The sequence below is a fragment of the Rattus rattus genome, chromosome 4 (assembly GCF_011064425.1).
Source record: "Rattus rattus isolate New Zealand chromosome 4, Rrattus_CSIRO_v1, whole genome shotgun sequence".
NCBI classification, from domain to species: domain Eukaryota; kingdom Metazoa; phylum Chordata; class Mammalia; order Rodentia; family Muridae; genus Rattus; species Rattus rattus.
The window spans coordinates 129,110,516-129,131,790 of NC_046157.1; the positions used below are offsets into that span (position 1 = coordinate 129,110,516).

The 21,275-nt window shown below is 43.5% G+C and overlaps 1 protein-coding gene across 1 annotated transcript in view; it reads right to left on the bottom strand.

Moving 5' to 3' along the window:
* Nucleotides 1–1,094: 1,094 nt before the first annotated feature.
* Nucleotides 1,095–21,275, bottom strand: part of Ankrd44 (ankyrin repeat domain 44) — a 277,873-nt gene continuing 257,692 nt past the window's right edge. Inside the window, exons 19-28 of the mRNA XM_032901107.1 lie at nucleotides 19,950–20,037; nucleotides 19,015–19,132; nucleotides 17,241–17,457; nucleotides 12,542–12,629; nucleotides 11,268–11,351; nucleotides 9,897–10,042; nucleotides 9,396–9,478; nucleotides 6,908–6,990; nucleotides 4,892–4,983; nucleotides 1,095–2,798 (exon numbers count right to left, since the gene is read on the bottom strand). Coding sequence (XP_032756998.1) covers nucleotides 2,551–2,798; nucleotides 4,892–4,983; nucleotides 6,908–6,990; nucleotides 9,396–9,478; nucleotides 9,897–10,042; nucleotides 11,268–11,351; nucleotides 12,542–12,629; nucleotides 17,241–17,457; nucleotides 19,015–19,132; nucleotides 19,950–20,037 — 1,247 coding nt within the window. The 3' untranslated portion in view covers nucleotides 1,095–2,550. The remainder of the gene's footprint in view (nucleotides 2,799–4,891; nucleotides 4,984–6,907; nucleotides 6,991–9,395; nucleotides 9,479–9,896; nucleotides 10,043–11,267; nucleotides 11,352–12,541; nucleotides 12,630–17,240; nucleotides 17,458–19,014; nucleotides 19,133–19,949; nucleotides 20,038–21,275) is intronic.

The window sequence follows — 21,275 nt, forward strand, 5'->3', positions numbered from 1 at the left end:
TCTATCAGAATGAGCCAGGGAGGGCCAGCATAGCTCGACAGACACAATGTCTCTTGCGAGGTCACTGCTTTGCAGAAGTGAAACCCCTTGCTCTGGGCTGCACCACTAGCAATGCAGGCATTTCATTTTCTGCTTTAAATGCCAACCCAGCAAGACTTCCACTACTCACTTCTAGAAAAAGACACTACAGTACATCACACTTCCTCAGTGTGAGTGCCTCCTCAAGCCTCTGGATTCCTTAAAGGTAAGGTCATTGCTGCCCATTAATAGGTCTGTCTGCTTGGTTCAAATGGACCTGCTCTAAACAAAAAGACAAGATGGAGGGATACATTACACCAAGAATGTAAAAACAAAAAGTTGCTGGTGTAAAAAAAATTTTTTTAATGACTCAGTATCAGTTTTATAAAACTATCAAAAACAAGTTTTCATTTGTGAAGAACCAACGGGAGTTTTAATTAAATCCAGGATATTAAAATAGTAAGGGCAAAGTCTCTTACAGCTCGATGGAAATGATAGAATACATTATCTGGGTCTGGGCCCGATGTGATAGGATTATTTTTAAAACTCTCAAAATATTGTAAAATAGAAACTTCAAAGGAGAAGAGAAAACCTACAGTAAAATACTGCAAACTCATGCCCTATGGCTGCAGACTTCTTCCCCAAGTCTCCAGCTAGTGGACCAGAGCACTCAAGCGTCTGTTGGCTTTTAAATTCCCTTTTCTGGCACAGTGCCCATACTTGGCATCATTTCCCATTAAGTGTCAGGACTATGTGACATTTTTGGTGTAGTTTCTGTAGTCTCTGGGTCTTACTTTGGGCTATGTGTATATGATCTGCTACATCAGTTTTTATCCCACAGAGAGGCTCTGATTGGCTACAGAATGGGGTCAAACAATAGACAAACCCAAGGGTTAGCTGGTAGTAGTGGGAAATGCTGGGTTTAATCCCAGAGCTATTGGCTAGCCCAGAGTCAAAGGTATTTTCCCATCTACTTTGTTATTCTCAATAAGGGACATAACAGAGAGAGAGAGAGAGAGAGAGAGAGAGAGAGAGAGAGACAGACAGACAGACAGACAGACAGACAGACAGACAGACAGACAGACAGAGACACAGAGAGACAGAGACAGAGAGTGAGGGCAAATCTAAACAGTGGATATTTCTTGGCATTTCTTTCATTTCAAATAAATAGAAACACATTTACATCAAAGTATACAGACATATTCTCTAGTCTGAAAACAAAAACCTGTGGTCAACACATCATCGGTTACAAATGTCAAGCCATCAACTAGAAATCCGTGTCATTAGAAATATAAAATACAATAAAGACTGGTATGCAAAACGATTACATTTTAACCCCATAGAAAAGTTACTGCAGTTCTCACTTGCATGTAGAAAGAAAAAAACACTTAGAACATCCCAGTTTAGGCAGAAGCATTTTGGTCCTCATGGATAGCTGGTTGATGAAGTACATACATAAATATACACACATGTGTGCATGTGTATGTGCATAATTCTTAAAGTCTCATTCTTCTTTTCGTACAGCTGTTCCAGGTGGAGAACGGGGTCCATTCGACCTAGAAGCTTTGGCAGAGGGAGCAGACACAGTATTCACAATGCTGATTTCATTACCAAACAACTGGCAATTGGTTTGCACTTCCACACCAAGCATTTCTGCTTCCTGCTGTCATTTCCTCGGTTCCTTTTCACTGTCACTCGTGTGGCATGACCTTGGCTGAGCAGCTAATTTGCTGTCCAACCACTGAAGGACAGTACCAGCCATTCTGATGCCCTTACAAAGTTTGAATTTTCATTTTAGAGCAAATCCAACGAACAGTAATTTCCTATTTGACTTGCATATTGTTTCAAGTTTTGGCACAATATAATTTCACCTGAAATGCTATTGGGTAAATTTGGGATCCATTACTCCACTGAAAAAATGACTCACATGTTTCTTATGTGGAGCCCCGGGAGCTATTTCATTTGTGGTTAACAAAAGAGCATGAACCATGTTCACATTCATCTGGCAACTTTAACCAAGACCCTAGGAAGAAGTTCTAGGCATTTACAAACTTCCTACGGAGGAGGCGGGGTCAGGTAGACTCCCTTAAGAGGGCGATTACAGGCATGTCTAAAGATGAACCTTGACCTTTGACTTCTAGTGAGAAAGTAAACATCAGAGTGAGAAGAGGGTCTAGGCATCTCCCATTTCCTCTTCCCACCCCTCCCAAGGGACATGAATGTCACCTTGACCAACCTCACACAACTCACTGGTGAGTATGTGGGGGGAAAAAGAAATCTTTAGACTGAATATTTGTCTCTCTGTTGTATTATCCCCAAAGATGAAGGATACTTAATTTTTTGTCCTTACTTAAAATGAGAGGTAGACTTTCATAGAAGTATCTTAGTTGCCCTCTTTTGGTTAGACTGACTCCTTTTCTGCTGGCTTCTGGAAGCTTGGTCTCAAATGCCTGAATACAATGTAACCTGGAATTCAGGCTTCCGTCCCCTCCTGAAACAGGAGTATTGGGGGAACACCTCTACAGCCCAAACTTAGAATGTTTCCGAGTCAGAATCATTTTCATTGTACCCACCCTCAGAGTCCATATTGTTACTGCACAGACTAACCCTACTACCCATATTGGAGAGGGTCCTTCTGCTCAAATTGTCTTTTCTAAAATAAACGAAGTTGACAGCCGTCATTGTACTGGAAGGAGAAAAAGTCATCATGGTAGCCAGAATGAGGGCCAGGCAGTCAGCCACGTCTTTGTTAGGAGCACAAGCCAGGGCCGGGGTATGACCTGGGCATAAATGCAGACAAGGCAGTGGTTAGTCCTGGGGGTCCAGAGCTGCATGGCATTCCACAGTACATCTCCTGCAACCTCGTGAGTGGAGGAGATGCATGCTGAGTTAGAATTCATGCCAGGTAGGAGGAGTTACTTCTCACAAGTCATGCTGAGGGTGACACTGAGTGGGACAAGGAGGACAAGACATTTCACGGTGGTACTGGGTTTGGTTTGGGCTCATATGTCAACAGAAAGCACAATATTATCCCAAATATGAAGATTTCAGCCTTCATCTAGGGGACAGAAAAACATGGCAAGGAAGGGGCCTAGGGAATACAAGTCACAAAAACTAGCAATAGGACATCCAAGAGGGACTTCCCACGGAAAGCACAGCATGAGCTGCCAGCCTGGCAGAGGACCCCCATTCTGAGAGTAGCCACTTTCTATGACAAGTGTATGTGTTGAGCAGAAAGGGTAAAACCAGTAACTGATGTCACTTGATGTATACATGTCATCAAAAGCACATACCAACTTACTATTCTAAAAAGCAAAACCAACCAAACAAACAAAAAAACCCTGGAAACCATCTGAAGAGATTAGACACAGGAGGCTGGTTGTCAGTAATGACCACTTGAGAGAATTTCAACGGACCTCCCCAACTAAAGCCTCAAACCTGAACTATCACGAATGAGGGGCAAATGACTGTTTGCCTTAGTAATGTGAGTCTACCATTCAGACTTGAGACTCCAGAAACTCATGAGAAAACACACAACACACAACCTATGGATTGAGCTGCCCTTAAAATGTACGTGCTATCCTTATCCAAGCATTATCCCTCAGCCAAAGATCTCAGCAGTGAGCTTTCTCAGTCAATAGGACCATCTGCTGTTGTTTCCTGTCACAGACATGAAAGCCCTTTGCACTCTCAGCCCTGAGGAAATTACTCATCTTTAAAGACTGAAAACAAATGAAAAGGGTCAGTGTCTTAACACTTCATTCCTGGGATAGGAGGGGATGAGTGAAGGGATTATTAGTGCGGTGTCGTGCAGAATGGACTCCAAATGTTGCCAGTCATTGGGCCCAGAGAAAACTCTGAGAAAGGCAGGCTGTAGTGACACAGAGCTCCTGTATCACACATACAGACTGGATAGAGCTAAGGAAAACAGCGGACATCTTCATGCTAGCTTAAGGTATATAGTGCTGATCAAGGTTGAGGAAGAAAAGGCAGAGAGCGGAAGAGATGGCGTTAAAGAGACTGTCTGCACTTTCTAGATGAGCCATGTTGGGGAGACAGTGGGGTTCAGGCTAGGATACATGGAGCTGCAAGAACAAAAGGGAAGTTAGCTAAGACGTTAGCGTGGCTGCTTACTTCTGAGACATAGGCATGAGCTGCTAATTCCAGTATTAGGCAGTTAATTGAGTAGCGTTAATATACCAGAATACTGTAATTAGATGTCACACTGCAAAAATTATCCAATTCATAAATATTCGCGAGTTCCGCTTTTGCTTCCCAGGATTAAGAGGCATTGGGCATGCAAAGACCTTTTAGTAGGATTCTAGTATTCATTAGTTTTTATAACGCAGGAGGAGAGAGGAAGGCTTATAAGATTCAGCTCGTTTAGGGAAGGCAGGTCGTAAATGACAGGAGAAATGTCTAGACCTTCGTTGAAACATTTTACTCATGTTCTTCGGCTTTCTCTGTGAAGAATCTGAGTCCTGACACATATTTTACAAAGACATCTGGTCTCAGAATGACGTGAAATGCAAAGCTCTGTCTCCGTGCTGTGGAGTGCATACTAACAATGTGCGTTTCTTTCACTCCTTAGTGGATGCGGTTGCAACTCCCAAGGCCAAGCTGAAGGCTTTTGACTGAAATACGCTCAGCTGGTAATGCTACATGTAACATGGAGAGCAATGGTGGGCTACAGCGAGACAATGTGGTGTACAGAAAGACAGATGGGACGTGTTACCTGGGCTTGATGACTTACACACAAGACACTTCCAAGGGAAAGAAAACTCTTACTGGCTCTTAAGCAACTCCTATCTCCCTCACTGTCCTCTGGCTTCAACCAACACAACCTGTATCAACTTGTAATTTTCTTACTTACCATTTTCATCTACGGCAAGTACACAGGCTCCTTTAGCCAGCAGCTCCTCAACTACCACCTTCAAGCCATTGCGTGCAGCAATATGGAGGGGTCTGAAAGACAGCACTGAATATCAGCCTCGACGGCATTTCTGTGAGTGTTAGAGCTGGGGCCTTTCAAACGTCTTCATGCTAAAGGCTTGGTCCCTAGGCTTGGTGGAAAAGTGAGATGGCAGATCCTGTAAGATTCCGTGGGACTCAGTGAGAATTTTCAGGCCACTGGAGCATGTCTTTGAAGGCACTGTAAGACCCCAGGCCTTCCCACTCTTTTTTTTTTTTTTTTTTTTTTTTTTTTTTTTTGTCCTGTGGGTGAGTAGCTACAGGTTCCTCTCAAACTGTGCTACCTCACACAAAGCAAAGGGGCCAACCAATCACGAACTAAAACCAAAACTATGAGCTCAAGAAGCTCTTTATGATTCTTTGGGGTACCTGATACAAAGGAAGACCAACTCTCAGTGAAAAAAAAATGTGACATTTGGTTAACTTATGCCACTAAAAGGAAGATACACTTAAGAATCTACAAATAGCACACGGCTATTTTTGCTCTTGAAAAGAGACATGTTGACCATATCTTTTCCAGGTACTATTGATTCAGTTATTCTTATGTGTTTGGCCCAGATCTCTCTGCAGTGTTATAAATAGTCCACATCTTTAATGGCCTTAGTGACAGTACAGAGGAGACAGGAAGAAGAATTCAAGCTCTGCTATATTCCGTAAAAGGCCCTTCACTGGCTAATTTGAGTCCCTGTTTCACACCGTTCATTGGGATGAGTGGTATTAATATATACTCTCAGATCTTTTTATTATTACATGTTCATAGATGTCTCACTGGATTGTAGCGCCTTATAAAAGAGTCTCACGCCCAGTATAACATGCCATGTCCTTTAACAATCTTAAAAGAAAAAAATAACTCTAATATTTTTTGCCTTTAAAACAAATGTACAGGTAATCTCCCAAAATAGAAAATGAACCAGCTTTTAGATTCTTCACACTGAGGGTTACACTGAATTATATTAAAATGTAATTACAACAAATAGCTTAGAAACTGTTCAAATGTATTCTGGGAACCTGATTTATAAACCTGACATTTTCCACTCAGACGACTTAACACTAATACATAAAACAAACGCTTTCCCCAAATGTGTCAGTTCATAAGCCCAGAAGATTTTTTTCTAAAAGCTCACTAAATTTATCATGAACTACTGCAACACTGGTAGGGAGAACACAGATCTTACAAATCCTGTGAGTCATATCAAAATAAGAGTTCTACCGAAAATCGTGTATCTCTAGTCAACATCGCAGGTGTGCGGACGTAAACTTCATGAAGGTGAAGCCAGGTTGGCACCTATCACTGCTCTACTTCTCACAGCCAGACCAGCAATGTGTCAGGCTCTCAATACGTGTTGGTTAAATACTATGACCCCGGCCCCGCCCTAAATGAGACATCTTTATCACCCCATACCCCACAGGCCAAGCCTCAGGGAACACCTCAGGGAAAAAGAGGATGGGGAGGAGAGCTGTGGCCTGCTGTCTTTTGGAAGTGATCCAACCACTGCATTCGAGAACTCACAGTAGCTATGAGTAGCTTGTACAAGATCAATCCAGGCAAAATCCCAACCTGGATGGGGTGGATGATCACTAGGCTAGCTGCCCCTACTGGGGAGCTGTTTGCAGTGGATAGCTGGGGTTGCAGTGGGGCAGGGAGAGAGTCATTGTTGGCGGATGTAGCCACTGGTAGGTTTCCCACGCTCCAGTGGAGGGTCCACATCCATGCACAAACTGGACTTCATGGGTTAATTGACCAAATGGTTAATTGGGACAGGGACATGCTAAGGGGATCTGGGAGGAGTTGGAGGAGGAAAATGGTGGTGGATATGGCCATATTTCACTGTATACATGTACGACGCTCCCAAAGAAAAAAATACAAATAAAATCCTGTGACTCTGGGTCCAGGTCTAGCTACAGTTGCCACACTCACGTCTGCAGTGCACTGTTTTTCGCGTTGATAAGGCTCTCGTCTTGTATCTTGTCAAGTATTAACAAGGCACATTTCTCATGGCCCTGATTTTAAAAAAAGAAAGAAGAAGAAACATGAGACAGAGATATAGAAAAAGCTCCAGAATGCTTACTTGATGGTACTTTCAGCTGGGTACCAGCCTCCTTCGCCTGAAAACATTCAGGACTATTTTTGAGTAATTTCTTTTCTAAAAAGTAAATGGGCCCAAGATACTCTTAAGCTTCTACACAGAGCCTATCATGACTTGTTCAACATGTGACTGACCTAAAATATTCACACCTTTTAATAAAGATTTATTATTTTTTTATTTACATGAGTACACTGTAGCTGTCTTCAGACACACTAGAAGATGGCATCGATCCCGTTACAGATGGTTGTGAGCCACCATGTGGTTGCTGGGAATTGAACTCAGGACCTCTGGAAGAGCAGCCAGTGCTCTTAACCACTGAGCCATCTTTCCAGCCCCTAAAATATTCATACTTAATATGAATATTTCCAAAGTAATTTTTAAAATTAATGTCCAGAGAGTGAAAGCAAACGTGAGCCTAGCTGGGTCAGTAGGTCAGTGAGTGACAGAGGGCAGACTTTCAGTCTTTTGGCACTGCCTTTTAAACACACAATGTTTCTTCCTTCTTTAAGCTTCAATACTCCAGTGATCCAGTTCTCCTGGAGTTACCATGACACCTGAGGTCTGTATCACATATCTCCATTCCTGTTCGATGCTTTGAAGAAACCCTGTTTCTGGTGGTGTTGTTTCCTTAACCAAAAACTGCAGGCATCTCTGGATCTTATGGCAATAGATGCTTGGTAATAAAATATCAATATAATAATTATTAACGATTAGGTCTAAGGTCATGGATTAATAAGGCTTTGCTAAGAAGGCCATAGATATAGTATCATCTAGGAGTTAGAGATGTTTACTGTCCCTGGGAGACACACACACACACACACACACACACACACACACACACACACACACACACACACAGAAGTAAAATTCTGTCTAAAACAAAAAAGACAAAATCTTAGACTAAGTTAGACTTAATATTTTTGTGATAGGATCTTACTATGTAGCCCAGTCTAGTTTGAACCCCAAGATCCTCCCTGCTTAGCCTCTAGAGTGCTAGGGTCAGAGGCACACACCAGCTGGCCTGGCCAGAATCTGATTTTAATGACATTCTCAAGTGATTTCTTTATATAGGGCTGTCTGAAAAACACTGTAGTTCCCATTACTAACACACTGTGCTTTGACATTAACTTCCAGATTCTGAGTGCTTTTGCTGTTTCCATGTTCTTTCTAGAGAATAAATACAAAATATAGCCAATGAGAGGAATGGCGGAGACTTTCGATACCAATGGAGTCAACTGGGACCTATATATAATAACACAATGCACTTTATAAAAATCACACACACACACAGAGGCATTTTTATGCATGGGAGAAAAAAATCTACCACACTCTGCACTGATTGATACATGCACACAAAAAAGTGACAGCACACATGGATAGTGCTATGAACAGGGACAGTGCTTTGCAGTACCATGATCTGGGCTCCGTTCTCACAGTGCCTTAAAACAAAACACAGTGGAAACTCTTTAGAGTTTATAAGCCATATAGCTAATGTCCTAACCTGTTGTGTGGTATCAAAATGTGAAACCATAACCAGTGAAACAGATATGGTGACAGCATCAAGGCAGGTAGAATGCGGTAGGGTTGCCATGGTAAATGACAGCTGTCTTCTTCGCATATTCTCTTTGATCAGTGGCATATATCCATCAACCAAGAATTCAGCCCTGTAGTGGGTTGGCCTAATGTTGTTTGTATTCTAATTTGGAGCCCCACAAGGCTGTTTGTCCAAAGACAAAAAAGTCTGCAAGCAAGCCATTGAGTGACCCTGCCTCCAGTTGACTGTGATTGGTGAAGACGCCAACAGCCAATAGCTGGGGATGAGAGAAATATGTGGGGTTGAGTTTTGGTGGCTCTAGAGGAAGAAGCAGCGGGGCGGAGGAAAGCCACCACAGGATAGAAAAAGAACATGCAGGAGAGAGCTGCCGTGGGCTAAGGGCCAAGAGAATGTGGTCCAGAGGGCCGCCTAATTGGAGCTAAGAGCAGTCCATAGTAAGTGATAATGGGTTATCAATAGGGAAGTAGATTCTAACAGCACGGAGGGAGCTGCCCTGCTCTTGTGCATATAACATAAAGGCTGTGGGTGTCTAATCTAAGAACATAAATGGTCTGAGGCAAGAAGAAACCCTGAAAAAGAAATATTTACTGCATTGCCCCTTCCTTCTCTCCCTTCATTTTTATGTGCAGTTGACAGTATGCAGGGAAATGGCCAGCTAAGTAAAACCCGTGCGTGCTATGTAGGTCCCAGTGGTGGCCAGAGGTCCCAGGGGCTATTGTTCCGATTGCAACAATAAGCAACAGCGACTTAAACCCATTACATACTTTACTGATAGCCAGGTGCAAGGGCGTGTTCAGGTCCTTATCTTTCACAGTCAGGTCAGCCTGGGCACTGTTCACCAAAATATCTATAGATAAAGTCAAGAAAAGTTACATGGACTGCATGCCAATCACACAGTTCAATGAGGCTACAAAAGAACATAAACGAATACAGAGCACAATAACCTTTAACATCTGTAATTAAGGATACTTTGTTGCCAGATTTGTTCTATTCAAACCGGGGCTGGGATTCCCTAGTGTGGGTTCCCTCCAGAGTTTTACTCTTGTACCAATCCTTTAGGCTGAACCCAAATACCGTGTCAGGATTTCCAGAGGAGACAAGATGATTTTACTAGTATATTTTGTTTCTAAACCTTAGGCAATTTCACTCAAGTGTTAGCTTACTTGGATGTAGTCATCCAGTGAAACAGTTACAAAGAGCTGAAGATGACTGAAATCCTAGGCAACTTCAATAAATTGGTACAAAGACCACAGCCGGATACATACCCACAGCACCTGCCTGCCCGTTCTCAGCAGCCATCATCAGCGCTGTTTTCCCTGAATTATCTACGGCATTCACTTGAGCGTCATGTCTCAGAAGCAGCTGCAAGCATTCTGCATGATCCCCGAAGGCTGCCGCATGGAGGGTTGTCCTGAAGGTTTCAAACACATAGGAATGAATGTATTGCCTTTCAACATTGTCTGCAGAAACTACCAAGAAACGTGTGTACAGTGTTTTCTAAGCATTTAAAGCTTCTTGGCCAACAGAGCTAATGAACAGAGTTCTGAGAAAGAACTACTTGGGGTGGGTACTGAATTATCACCTACGTGATGCTACCACTTAGATTTCAAGGGGAGGCTTATGCGATGGCCCAGGAAATCGGCGTCTTTCTGACCTTTTAATCTCGAGTTCTGGTGAGTTCTCACCCATCTACCCGACAGATACTCTTAACATTAAAGGTTAACTTGTAGATAATTGATTGGTAAAAGCCTGCATCATCTAATGCAGATGGTGGGGTCTCTGGGGAGGGCAGCTCGGCATTTCTCATTGAGTGGGAAAGCATTAGTCTTGGTGAAATAGCTCCACTCCTAGGGTTCCATCTCCCACATACACTCTCCCATGTAAACAGGCACACACACAAGTGTGCACTGTGCCTTGTAATAGAAATAGCAGGATACTGAGAGCAATATGAATATTCTTCTGAAGAAGTCAGGTAGGCAACATGCTATGTATTCATTCAATGAAATAATGCACAGCTTTACAAAGCAAGGTAAATCTTTATATTTGATATATTCCATACCAAATATAGATCCCTAGGATATATATACACTAAAAGTAGAACACGGTTATATAAAGTCCATTTTCATAGAAATAATCCATACATATATTTAACGACTATTTTGTGGGTGTGCATGCAATTTGTTTAAGAGACTACAAACATTGGGAAGAATCAATATATACTTGCTTCCTATAAGGCAGAGGCTTTGAGACCATGAGGGACAATTTCTAAAAGTCTATACCCTTTAAACACTTGATTTTAAAACATACTATGCCTTACTTTTTCAGTAAAAAATATTTTTCTTTTGGCCAAGGACTGTGCATGTGTATTGTATAGTCAGGAAGATTGTGCGTTTGAGGCTAGCTTGGGTGTTCAAGGCCAGCCTGAGCTATGCAGCAAGACTCTGTCTCTAGAGACTAAGGGCTGGGGATGCCCCTCAGTAGTACTTTTTGGTTTGTCTAAGGCCCTGGCCCTGAATTCAATCCTTAGCACTACCAAAAGTAAGTGTATATGAAAATAAAAGCAAATGGTTTGCTATTCTACAATGGAACAGAGGCTGAGATTGGAGGCTAAGAGTATGACATCTTGCGTCACTTACCTGCCTTTGTCATCCCTACAGCTGACAATGCTGGAATCTATGGCCCCCAGGAGCAGTGATGCACAGCTCTCATGACCGTTTATTCTAAAATAAATGGATTTTAGCATAAAAAAACTCATTAAAATTATATAGCCCTTCCCACCTCATCTCTACAAGCATTGCATACCCAACGATTTGATAGGTTTTTAGAAATGTGATGCCAATCTTTGTGGCATGCTACAATAGTATATGCTGAACCCCTCCCCTGTTTCCAATAAGGACCTCTGTATTTATAAGGCCACCGGAACACCACTCGCCCAAGGTCCCAAGTAGGTGACATCCAGACATCAAAGTGGAAAAGACATAGATCCTTCACACATGAAGTCATCCTTGTTAGCAATGTAAAGGTTTGTTCATTTTTATTGTATGTGCATCAGTGTTTTTCCTGCATGTATATATGGGTACCACATGTGTACCCAGTCCCAAGGATGCCAGAAGAGGGCATTAAGTCCCACGAAACTAGTATGGATGGCTGTCAGCCACTATGTGGGTGCTGGGAACCAAATCTGGGTCTTCTGCAAGAGCAGCAAGTACTCTTAATCATTGATCTATCTCTCTAGCCCCTAAAATCACTTCAAATCTTTTTTACCTGCTCTTTCTGTACTGATTTGATTTCATGCCTCAAGAATCTTTCTAGTCCAATGACCCAGCTTCATGGGAAGCTCACAATGTAAAGACAAGGCACTTTCAAGCCCTGTACCCCAGGCTGACTCGCAGAACTCTGACTTAAGGTCACTGCATTCTATGAACATTTCTCTTTATGAACTTGCAATAGCAATTAAATTTGAAAAGAAGAAGGAAAATGAGGCAGAGGAGGAGGAAAGGAGCATGGGGGTAAGGAAGAATGAGGAGGATGAAGATGAAGAATATACGAAAAGTAGAAATTTTCTAACCAGCTACAGATATATTAGTATCAACGTTGATTTATTTTTCAGTTTGCCAGGCAATGGGGGCTACCAGTGAAGGTCTCTTCACATCTATGAACCATGCCTCTCAGGCTGCCACCTTCAGTCTCCTCATGGGGTACATGAGTCACCTTGGACGTGTGGCTCCTGGAAACTCATTAACATGCGATGTATGTGTCGCTAGCAGGCCTATTTGTCTTTACCAGCAGAACAGAATATATTAGCCTTATCTGCAATCTAAATGCTTTTTCCACCAGTAAAAGGCACTTTTTCTACATGCAGTTAAAGGAACAGAAGTGGCCCCATTGCCTTTCCAGTGTTTCTACTTACATTGCACAGTGCAGTGGAGTGAAGGGATTACCAATAAATTTTCGAAAACATTTTTGCTCCAAAAGTACCTCTATGCAATTTTCATTACCTGCAAAAAATAAATAAAATTTAGAGACCTCCCAAGAAGGAAACTTTGCTCAAGGTAGTCTGGTGGGTTTTTGGTTTGTTTGTTTGTTTTTTGTTTATTTGTTTTTGGATTTCTGTTGTATTTTTTTGGTTTGGTTTGGTTTGATTTGGTTTGGTTTTAATTCCCCATTAAATATTGGGCTGAATGCTTGTTCTCTGTAGAATAAAACTAGCAAAACACTAAAATGTTATTAACTATGCTCACAGGTGTTCTGAAATATAATGAACAAATCAAACAGTGAAAACATATGGCCTGGTGGAGAGAGATAAAGAAGTCACCTCATTTGCAGGCAGAATAGATTTTAGTCACCCTCTGCTCTGTATAGAAGCCTAGCATCAGCAGGCCTTAGTTTTCCCATGGTTATAATGGAGTTTCCTTTCACCCATACAAATAGCTTAACTTACTGTTATGTACTCAAGTGAAGGGGCATGTGCCTTGTAGAAAACAGCAAAAAGAGCTCTAAATGTAAAATACAATGGCCTCCTTTGCAGCAGTGTCTGGCCATAGTAGGCAGCCAATGAGTACTTTTAAAGTAAGTAATGAGTAAATGTGAAGCACTATGATGAACACCAGTGACAGGAGACTTAACTAAGGTTCCCAATGCTGTGATAAAGCACCATGACTAAAAGGAACTTGGGAAGGAAAAGGTTTATTTCAGTTTACAGCCTGTCAAAGTTCAGCATCCAGGGAGCTCAGGACAAGAACATTAGGAAAGGCCATGGAAGAAAGCTGCTCCCTAACTCACTCCCCAAGGCTTGCTCAGCCTGCTCTCTCATAGCACCCAGGACCACCAGCCCAGGAGTGCCACCACCCAGAGTGAGTTGGGCCCTCCCACATCAATTGTTAATCAAGAAACTCTACCATGGCCTTGCCCAAGGCCAACTGGGTGGGAGCATTTTCTCAATTGAGGTTCTCTCTTCCCAGATGACGCTACTTTGTGTTAAGTTGACCTAAAACTACCAGGACAGCCTGTTAAATTTGTATATGACCTGAGAATTTATCTGTGACTCTTTGGGGGCTCAGTGTCCGGTACATATCTGCCCATGTCATAGATGATGTGACTTTATGAAGGGCCTGAGCATGCTTTAGAATGTATAGTGCAATTCTGGGGTAGGAAGGCATGGCTGGCCACTTGGCTTAATCACAGATCATAATCCCAGAGCCTCTTCTTGCCTGACCTCAGGGCTAATTTAGTCAAAGTTCCCATGTGGGTAGTTTTAAATATTAAAGTACAAACAAAACCTTTCTTGTAACTGAAGAGACAAGTTGATAGCTCTTGGAAGGACTAAGACGTATACAAACCCCTAGCAGGCAAGTGGTCTTGTCCAGCTTTGTGTTTGCCTCCAAACATCACCCAGTGGTCACAGGCCTCTTAGCCTCTGTATTAGTATTACGAACCCTCAAAAGGACCAACTGAGGATGATGTGTGCACCTTCCGTTCCTCAGTGGGAGACTGAGTTTGCAGCTGAAACTGGAGAGTAACATGCTACTCTCAACATTTCACATCGCCCAGTGAGGGGACCTCAGACCAAGAGGGAGGCTGCTCTAGAATCCTGAACAAGTGGATGCTTGGGAAAACATTTGCTTGCTTGGCTGCACCTGGAAAGACTCAGCAGCAGAAAGTTGAGCCCAGCCCCAGGGAGATGTGGTCTGTGACCAGCCTGTGTTGGCCAGCATATTCAGTACCCTTCTGTTTCCTTTCCTTCCCTGCTGTGGGTTCTTTCCTGCCAGAAAGAGCTCAAGTTGTGGGTTAAAAAATTATTTTAGGTAAAAAATTTACAGTTGGCCAATGGTAGAAGAGGAGCAAAAATAAGTTTTTATTAAGGCAGAACCAATGAATGAGAAGACTAATGAAAGCACAAGCAGTTTTAAGTCAATGTAATTGAGCACAGAAACTCTCCCCAGAAAATATAATCACAAAAATTTCCAAGTTGAAAATCCTAGTGGAACAGAAATGCAAATATAGAGTCGCAGAAGCAGAGCTGGGAATCCTCCTAGGAGACATCCATTATGTCAGGGGGTATGAGATCTTCTTAAGGCAGGTTTTGGAGACACCACAAAATAGATTCAACCATACAAAACCTCAAAACATCTGCATGGAAAAAGGCTTTCAAATCAATGAGCAGAAACACCTCCAACAGACAATGCAGAAGATTTGCATAGCTAAGACTCTTATAGATGAACAGGAAGACAGGGAGACATAAGCCTTTCAACAGGAGAAAGCAGGCATGGGTGAAAGGCCACCTTCAGAAAGGGAACAATGGCAATAAATACAGCATTAAGTTGGGAGATGCGAACTTAAACAATAATAACAAAATTACCAAAAATAAAAAGATGTAGAATCACCCTGGGATGACAAAGTTGTAGGAAAAGTACTTTTATCACGTTAGGGCAACTTTTTGTGCAAAATATTATTCCTTACAATTTTAAAAGCATGCCTTTTATTTAAAAAATTCCCTTCTGGATACTTAGTGAGACTTTTCACGTTATAATACTGTGATGGTTTGCATATGTTTGGCCCAGGGCGTGGCACTATTAGAAGGTGTGGCCTTGTTGGAGGAAGTGTGTCACTGTGGGGTGGGCTTGGAGACCCTCCTCCTAGCTGCCTGAGGATGCTCAGCCTGTTCCTGGCTTCCTTCAGGTGAAGATGTAGAACTCAGCTCCTCCTGCACCAGGCCTGCCTGGATGGTGCCATGCTCCTGCCTTGCTGATAATGGACTGAACCTCTGAACCTGTAATCCAGCCCCAATTAAATGTTGTCCTTTATAAAACTTACATTGGCCATGGTGTCTTATCACAGCAATAAGACCCTAACTAAGAGAGAAGTTGGTACCAGGAGTAGGATAGCCCTGATCATGCTTTGGTTTGACAGAATGTGGATTTTGGGACTTTGGATTTGGAAAGCAGTGGAATGCTTTAAATGGGACTTAATGGGCTATCTTAGTAGGAATGAGGAAGACTTTGTTACTGAGAGTAATTGAACTGTTTGGACCTGGCCCAAGATGGTCCAGTAAAGAATTTCAGGATGTGGCCTAGAGACTGTTTTTGTGGTATTTTAGGGGAAAATGTGGCTGCTTTTTGCCATTGTTCGAAGAATGTGCCTGAGGCTAAGGTGAAAAGACTTAGATTAATGGCTTTGAAAAAGGAAGTCTCAAAACAGCCTGGTGTAAATTCTGTTGTGTGGTTACTAAAGTTCATGTCTATGAAGAGCATTTTAGTAAAAAAAGGGAAGTTGAGAAAGGAAAAATACAAAATATATGGTTCAAGCAATAAAGGGACACTCAGAAGTGAAATGGAGCTGACTCCTGTGTTCAAGGATATTAAATTAAATTAAGGAAGTAATGATTTTGGGGCAAGATCCCACCCTAAATTAGCTCCAGGCAACTTAGTACAGACCTTTACTCCCAGGAGATAGACATGCAGATCTCTAAATTCAAGGTCAATCTACAGCAAGATCCAGGACAGCCAAGCTTAGGCAGTGAAGGAGTTAGGAAAGAGGAAGCTAGTGATGATGTAATAGAACAAGGGGGCCATGTTCCAGTTCCTGCAAGCAGCAGAACTCAGCAGCTTCAGCTGTGTGTCTCTGGCTTTATATTCAAGAGGAGAAGGAGACAATCGATGCTGGTTAGCTGGAGCTAAGAAAGAGATCAGCATCACTGAGGTGAAATCTTCTGGGAAGTGTTTTTTGAGAGCTGTGTTCCAAAGATGCCAAGGCTGTAGCTCGTGCTGTGGCTGGACTTGCTACTGTGTAAGAATCACCCAGGTGGTACTGGTTTTGAAGGCATGAAGGGGTCATGGAGAGCAGCTGAGGCTGGGCACTGTGAGAGGCCATGGAAGGCCACTGGGTGAAAGTACAGAAAGGACTGTAGGGGTCAGGCAAAGGAGTTGAGGCTTGGCACTATGAAGAGAGCCTAGGAGAGGCTATTGGTGAAGCCTAGATGCCTCTACCTGCTGGGTGCTGGGCTACAGCATCGCACCCATACCTAAGTGCAATGCTGGGGACGGAACCAAAGGCTTTATGTGTGTTAGCCACACACTCTACAAGCAGAGCCATAGCCTCAGCCCACGTCCATATCTGTGAATTGATACAATCAGCATTCGTTCCTCTTCTATTCCAAATGACTGAAATAAAAATTCAACTATTCCAAGTAGTAAGCACGCCAAAGTAAACGTGGGATGTGAATATTAAAGAAGAAATGCCAAAATATAAACTATACACCCACTAGCGTTCGCTTGCTTTGTTTTTACTCTCATTGCATTAACACTTCATGTGATTCCTGGTTATCTGGTACAGATCAGAAACTGATGACAATTGCTTAAGTCCATTGGTGACTCTCATGAGGAGTTGCATGTCATAGGAAGAGGGAAGCACACTAACTTTTATTCAGCATCATGACAGACGGGGTGGGGATGAGGGATCCGTTTAAAACAACATAAGACAGACAAAAGCCATGTCCGGGGTGCACAGACACCGGCAACCGCAGTGCACAGCAGTGTTCTCGCCTCCAATGAGGTCACAGAGATGCGAGGTCTGAAAGTCTAGTGGAATCACTCAGACGACATGTGACTCACCATTGTAACAGGCCCAGTGCAGCGGCGTGTATCCCTGGTTGTCTTTGAGGCAACAGTCCTCTTCAGAAAGCGCAATCTGGACCAACTCATTCAGCCACGTGGCGTGGCCCCGGGCAGCGGCATAGTGCAGAGGTGTCCTCCCTCTGGAGTCTTTACAGAGGATGGATGCTTCTTGTTCCAGCAGCATTTGCACACATTCCTCATGTCCTGTCATGATCTGGCATGTTGCAATTAAAGTGCAAAACAAACCTCAGTTGGCTAAGGATAGCACTGTGGAGAATGGAAGGCCTCCCCGGCCCGGCCTGAGAGGTAGGAGGCAGAACAACCCTAGCAAAATCCCTACCAAAAAAGCCTAGGAGACGTATTTTGGTGCTCTCTCTCCAAACATGACTATGGATGGTATCAGGATATGTTAGGAAAATACCAGCTTCAGAATCAAGGAGGAGTATGTTAAGTCTTGGTTGTCCACCCCCAGTCAGGCAAAAGTGAGCCTGCCTTTCTTTGACCCATTATAGCCACTATGTAAGAGCAGAGAAACAATGACCTCATAGGTTGCCCAGTATTAAAGAGACAGCACAGTCGCATGATGCAGTGGGCACAGGGATGAATTTTGGAAATATCCCAGAGAGTCTGTACACAAAGCTAAAAAGCACAGCCTATTCCACTCTTAGGTTGCCCAGTAGAGCTGGTCAATCCTAAGCTAACACGTACAGCACATGGACATTGTGGGGATCACAACAAGTGTTCGTATCTAAACAGCAAAGGTGCAGTAAAAGTTATACATGAAAGTAATCTTCTTCGGCTCCACTCTAACAGTATAAGATTGGCCTGGATGTGCAGCCTGTCACTGATGGACACGTGTATGTAATGTTCCCCAGACTGCCGCATGGACCAAAAGAAGTGCCAAGAAATAAGGACTGTGGTTATGCCCGATAACCATGGAAAATCCTTTCACTCACCAACTAGGGTGTTTACGTCACCTCTACATAGCAATTTTATGATTTTTGCCTTTGTCTAGTTAGCCTATTTTCGTCCTTCAAAAAAAATAATTCAGCAGATGTGCATAAACACTTGGCCACAAAATGCATACATTGCTATCATTTGTCACGCTGAGCAACAGAAATAGCCAGGTAATCACTGAATTCAGTCTGGCAGCTGCACACGATGGAGCATTACCAATGACCATGCAGAAGAATACTTAACGCCATGGAGAGTGGTCCTTTATATATACCAAGAGGAAGAGGGACTACATCGTGTGTGTGTGTGTGTGTGTGTGTGTGTGTGTGTGTGTGTGTGTGTGTGTGTGTGTGCACGTGCATATGTGCATCTATGTATGTATCAAATGTGATTACCTCCAGGAAGTATGATAGCTGGTGACTTTGATTTTCTTTTCCTGAATGTAAAAAACTACACTTTGCAAATTTTCTGCAATATGACGTATGTTGTAATCAGAAAGGAGAGCCATCCCTCCAACAGTAGGTGCCCATGCATCTTTAGCACAGTCTAACACAAACTCCTAAGAGCAGGACCACACTGTGGCGTTCATTTGTGTCACTGTATAAAGGTCTGTGATTTCGTTTTGACTGTGAAGCTAACTGAATCTCTTTGAAACATCTTTCCCCCTAAAACCTCACCTAGGGAAAGTAAAGCAGGCTGGCTGGGAAGGAACTTGACTGAAGCAGAGAGAGGCGTACATACCCCTCTATGTAAACCGAAGCGGAGAGAGGTGTACATACCCCTCTATGTAAACTGAAACAGAGAAAGGTGTACATACCCCTCTATGTAAAGCTGTGCAGCCCACTATGTCAACAGCATCTACGTTTGCTTCCTTTTCAAGTAACAACGAAACGGCATCAATGTGTCCATATGCTACTGCAAGCATCAGTGGGGTTCTAGGGAGAGAGAAACCGGTGTTTTAGAAAGAGATCAAAGACCACTTCCAGTGAGAGGAGAGATCTCTTTCTATTATAAAATTCCCCAGTATTTCCAATGTATCAAAGTCACTACTCCATGCCATGTAGAACAAGAGAACTATTTCTGTTCTAAGGGCCGTACGGAATGCTGGCTAACGCATAGGGCACTCACATTAATTCTAACATTTTCAAAAGCGTGTGGCAACCCCTCAGTGCCAACAGGCTGGGGCTGTGCGCACAGAAGGACCTCCTGCCTCTGTCACAGCAGCTCCCCTTTCACAGCAATCGATGTTGGACTCTGATCAAGATTTGCCAGTGTGGAAGAAAGACCCAGGCCCCTGCTCTGGCTGTCACTCGAGCTCATGTGCCTGGGGACAGGCCGTCTGCACTTCCTATTTGTAAGAAAAGCCCAGGTGAAGACTAGGCCAACAGATAGAAACTGAAAAAGAACTCAGAAGATAAAAATCCACAGGTCTTCTATTATTTCCAGGACAGAATCCAACTCTTGAGGTCTGCCTCTTTGCCATTAGTAGAAAGTGGGTAAGTGATAGCTTTAAATGTCAAAGGGAGGGAGAAAGAGGAAATAACAACCAGGAAGCACGGCTACAGACCGGGTAAAGAGGTGCTCACTAAGAAGTGCACTGACTGAGTGCTTCCCTCAGTACACGCTCTGGTGGTGACGGCCTCAGTGTTGGAGGCTCCCCACCCGTGGGTTTTGCAGGGTGGTACCATCCTCAGCCAACCAATCAGCTCCGTGACTGACACAACAGAGGAAGGCCAATGTGAAAACACTTACTGTCCCTTGGCATCCTTCACATCAACCACTTCCGGGTTGTCCGCTATTTCAAGTAGGAGCCTCAAACACAGCGTGTGGCCATTAATAACTGAAAAAGAAAATGATAAAGATTTTTTTTTTACATAAACCCACACTGCAGGTCCTCCCTCCCAAGTGAAATCTGTGAACTTCAACTCAGTTATTTCTCATTGCTGTTAACGAACAGCCCTGGCTTCCAGCTCAAGGTGACCCAGGTGGCTCTGAGAAGCCGTCTCCCCTTTCTTTTTATCCATAGACTTCCATCGTTCTGTTGCCAGAGTTCAGAGAGGTTTTCTTAAGCTCACTGTCCTTTCTATTCTCCTTGTAGAGAGGTGGTAAGTGTCCCCAGTGACAGTCCACAGAGAGACACTCTACTTCCATAAAACCGTCCTGTGTCCAGCCCGTTTCCAGCTCTTTTTTAAAAGGAGAAGGGGGCAGAGATAGGAGGAAGAGAGGAGAGAGGGAAAGAGTAGGAGGAGGAGGAACGAGTGGTGACCGCTGTTCTAGACCAGTGAAGCCTAAGTCCCATATTCCAGCTCCAGCTCTCATTGGTTAGTGGTGGCTGAGCATAGAACACCAAGCCAGAAGAGTTAAGCATAAGCTGTGTGGTCCCTCTTCACTGACACTGGAGCTCTGCACTGGGTGATCCTCAAACCGCAGCCTTGCCCCTGCAGAGTCTTAAGACTGCTGCAGCAGGGGCAGCTGCTGTCCCTTCTCACCCAGCTGGGTGAGGACCCAGAGATCTTCAGGTTCCTGGTTAGGGCTGCTGGCCCTTCCCTGCTCCCTTCCCAGCAGTGAGCAGGAAATGTAATGTAACCCCAATGCCGTGTCTGCCTCACACATCTGGGGATGAGTCCCAGGACGCGCCTTGTACAAAACTAAACCTGCTCCTTTAGGAGGTGGTGGCGCCTAAATGGTGCTGGGATGGGATAAACCCCTCCTCTACAGTAAGGCATTGCTTCTGCTGTAGTGAGGAGAACCTTTGAGAAGCCTTCCAGCTGTCAGGGAATCACTCGGGGAATAAGATGAAGATGAATATTATCATTCCGTCCATGGCTTACTCTCTGAACAATACGCACCCCACAAAGGACTCCAACCTCCCCTTGCTCTGGATATGACGAGAGAAGGAGATGGATACAGTTAGGTTGGGTTAACAAAGGTTCCCCTCAGAGCTGTTTTACAGTCATTTTAATTGCTTGCCAGTTATTAAAGAATGGTAATTTAACTTCCACAGTCTTCTGGAACAACGTTTATTAGAATTAGCTCAGATTCATAGGCACCATTCAAATGCATAGCAGGAACCATGCC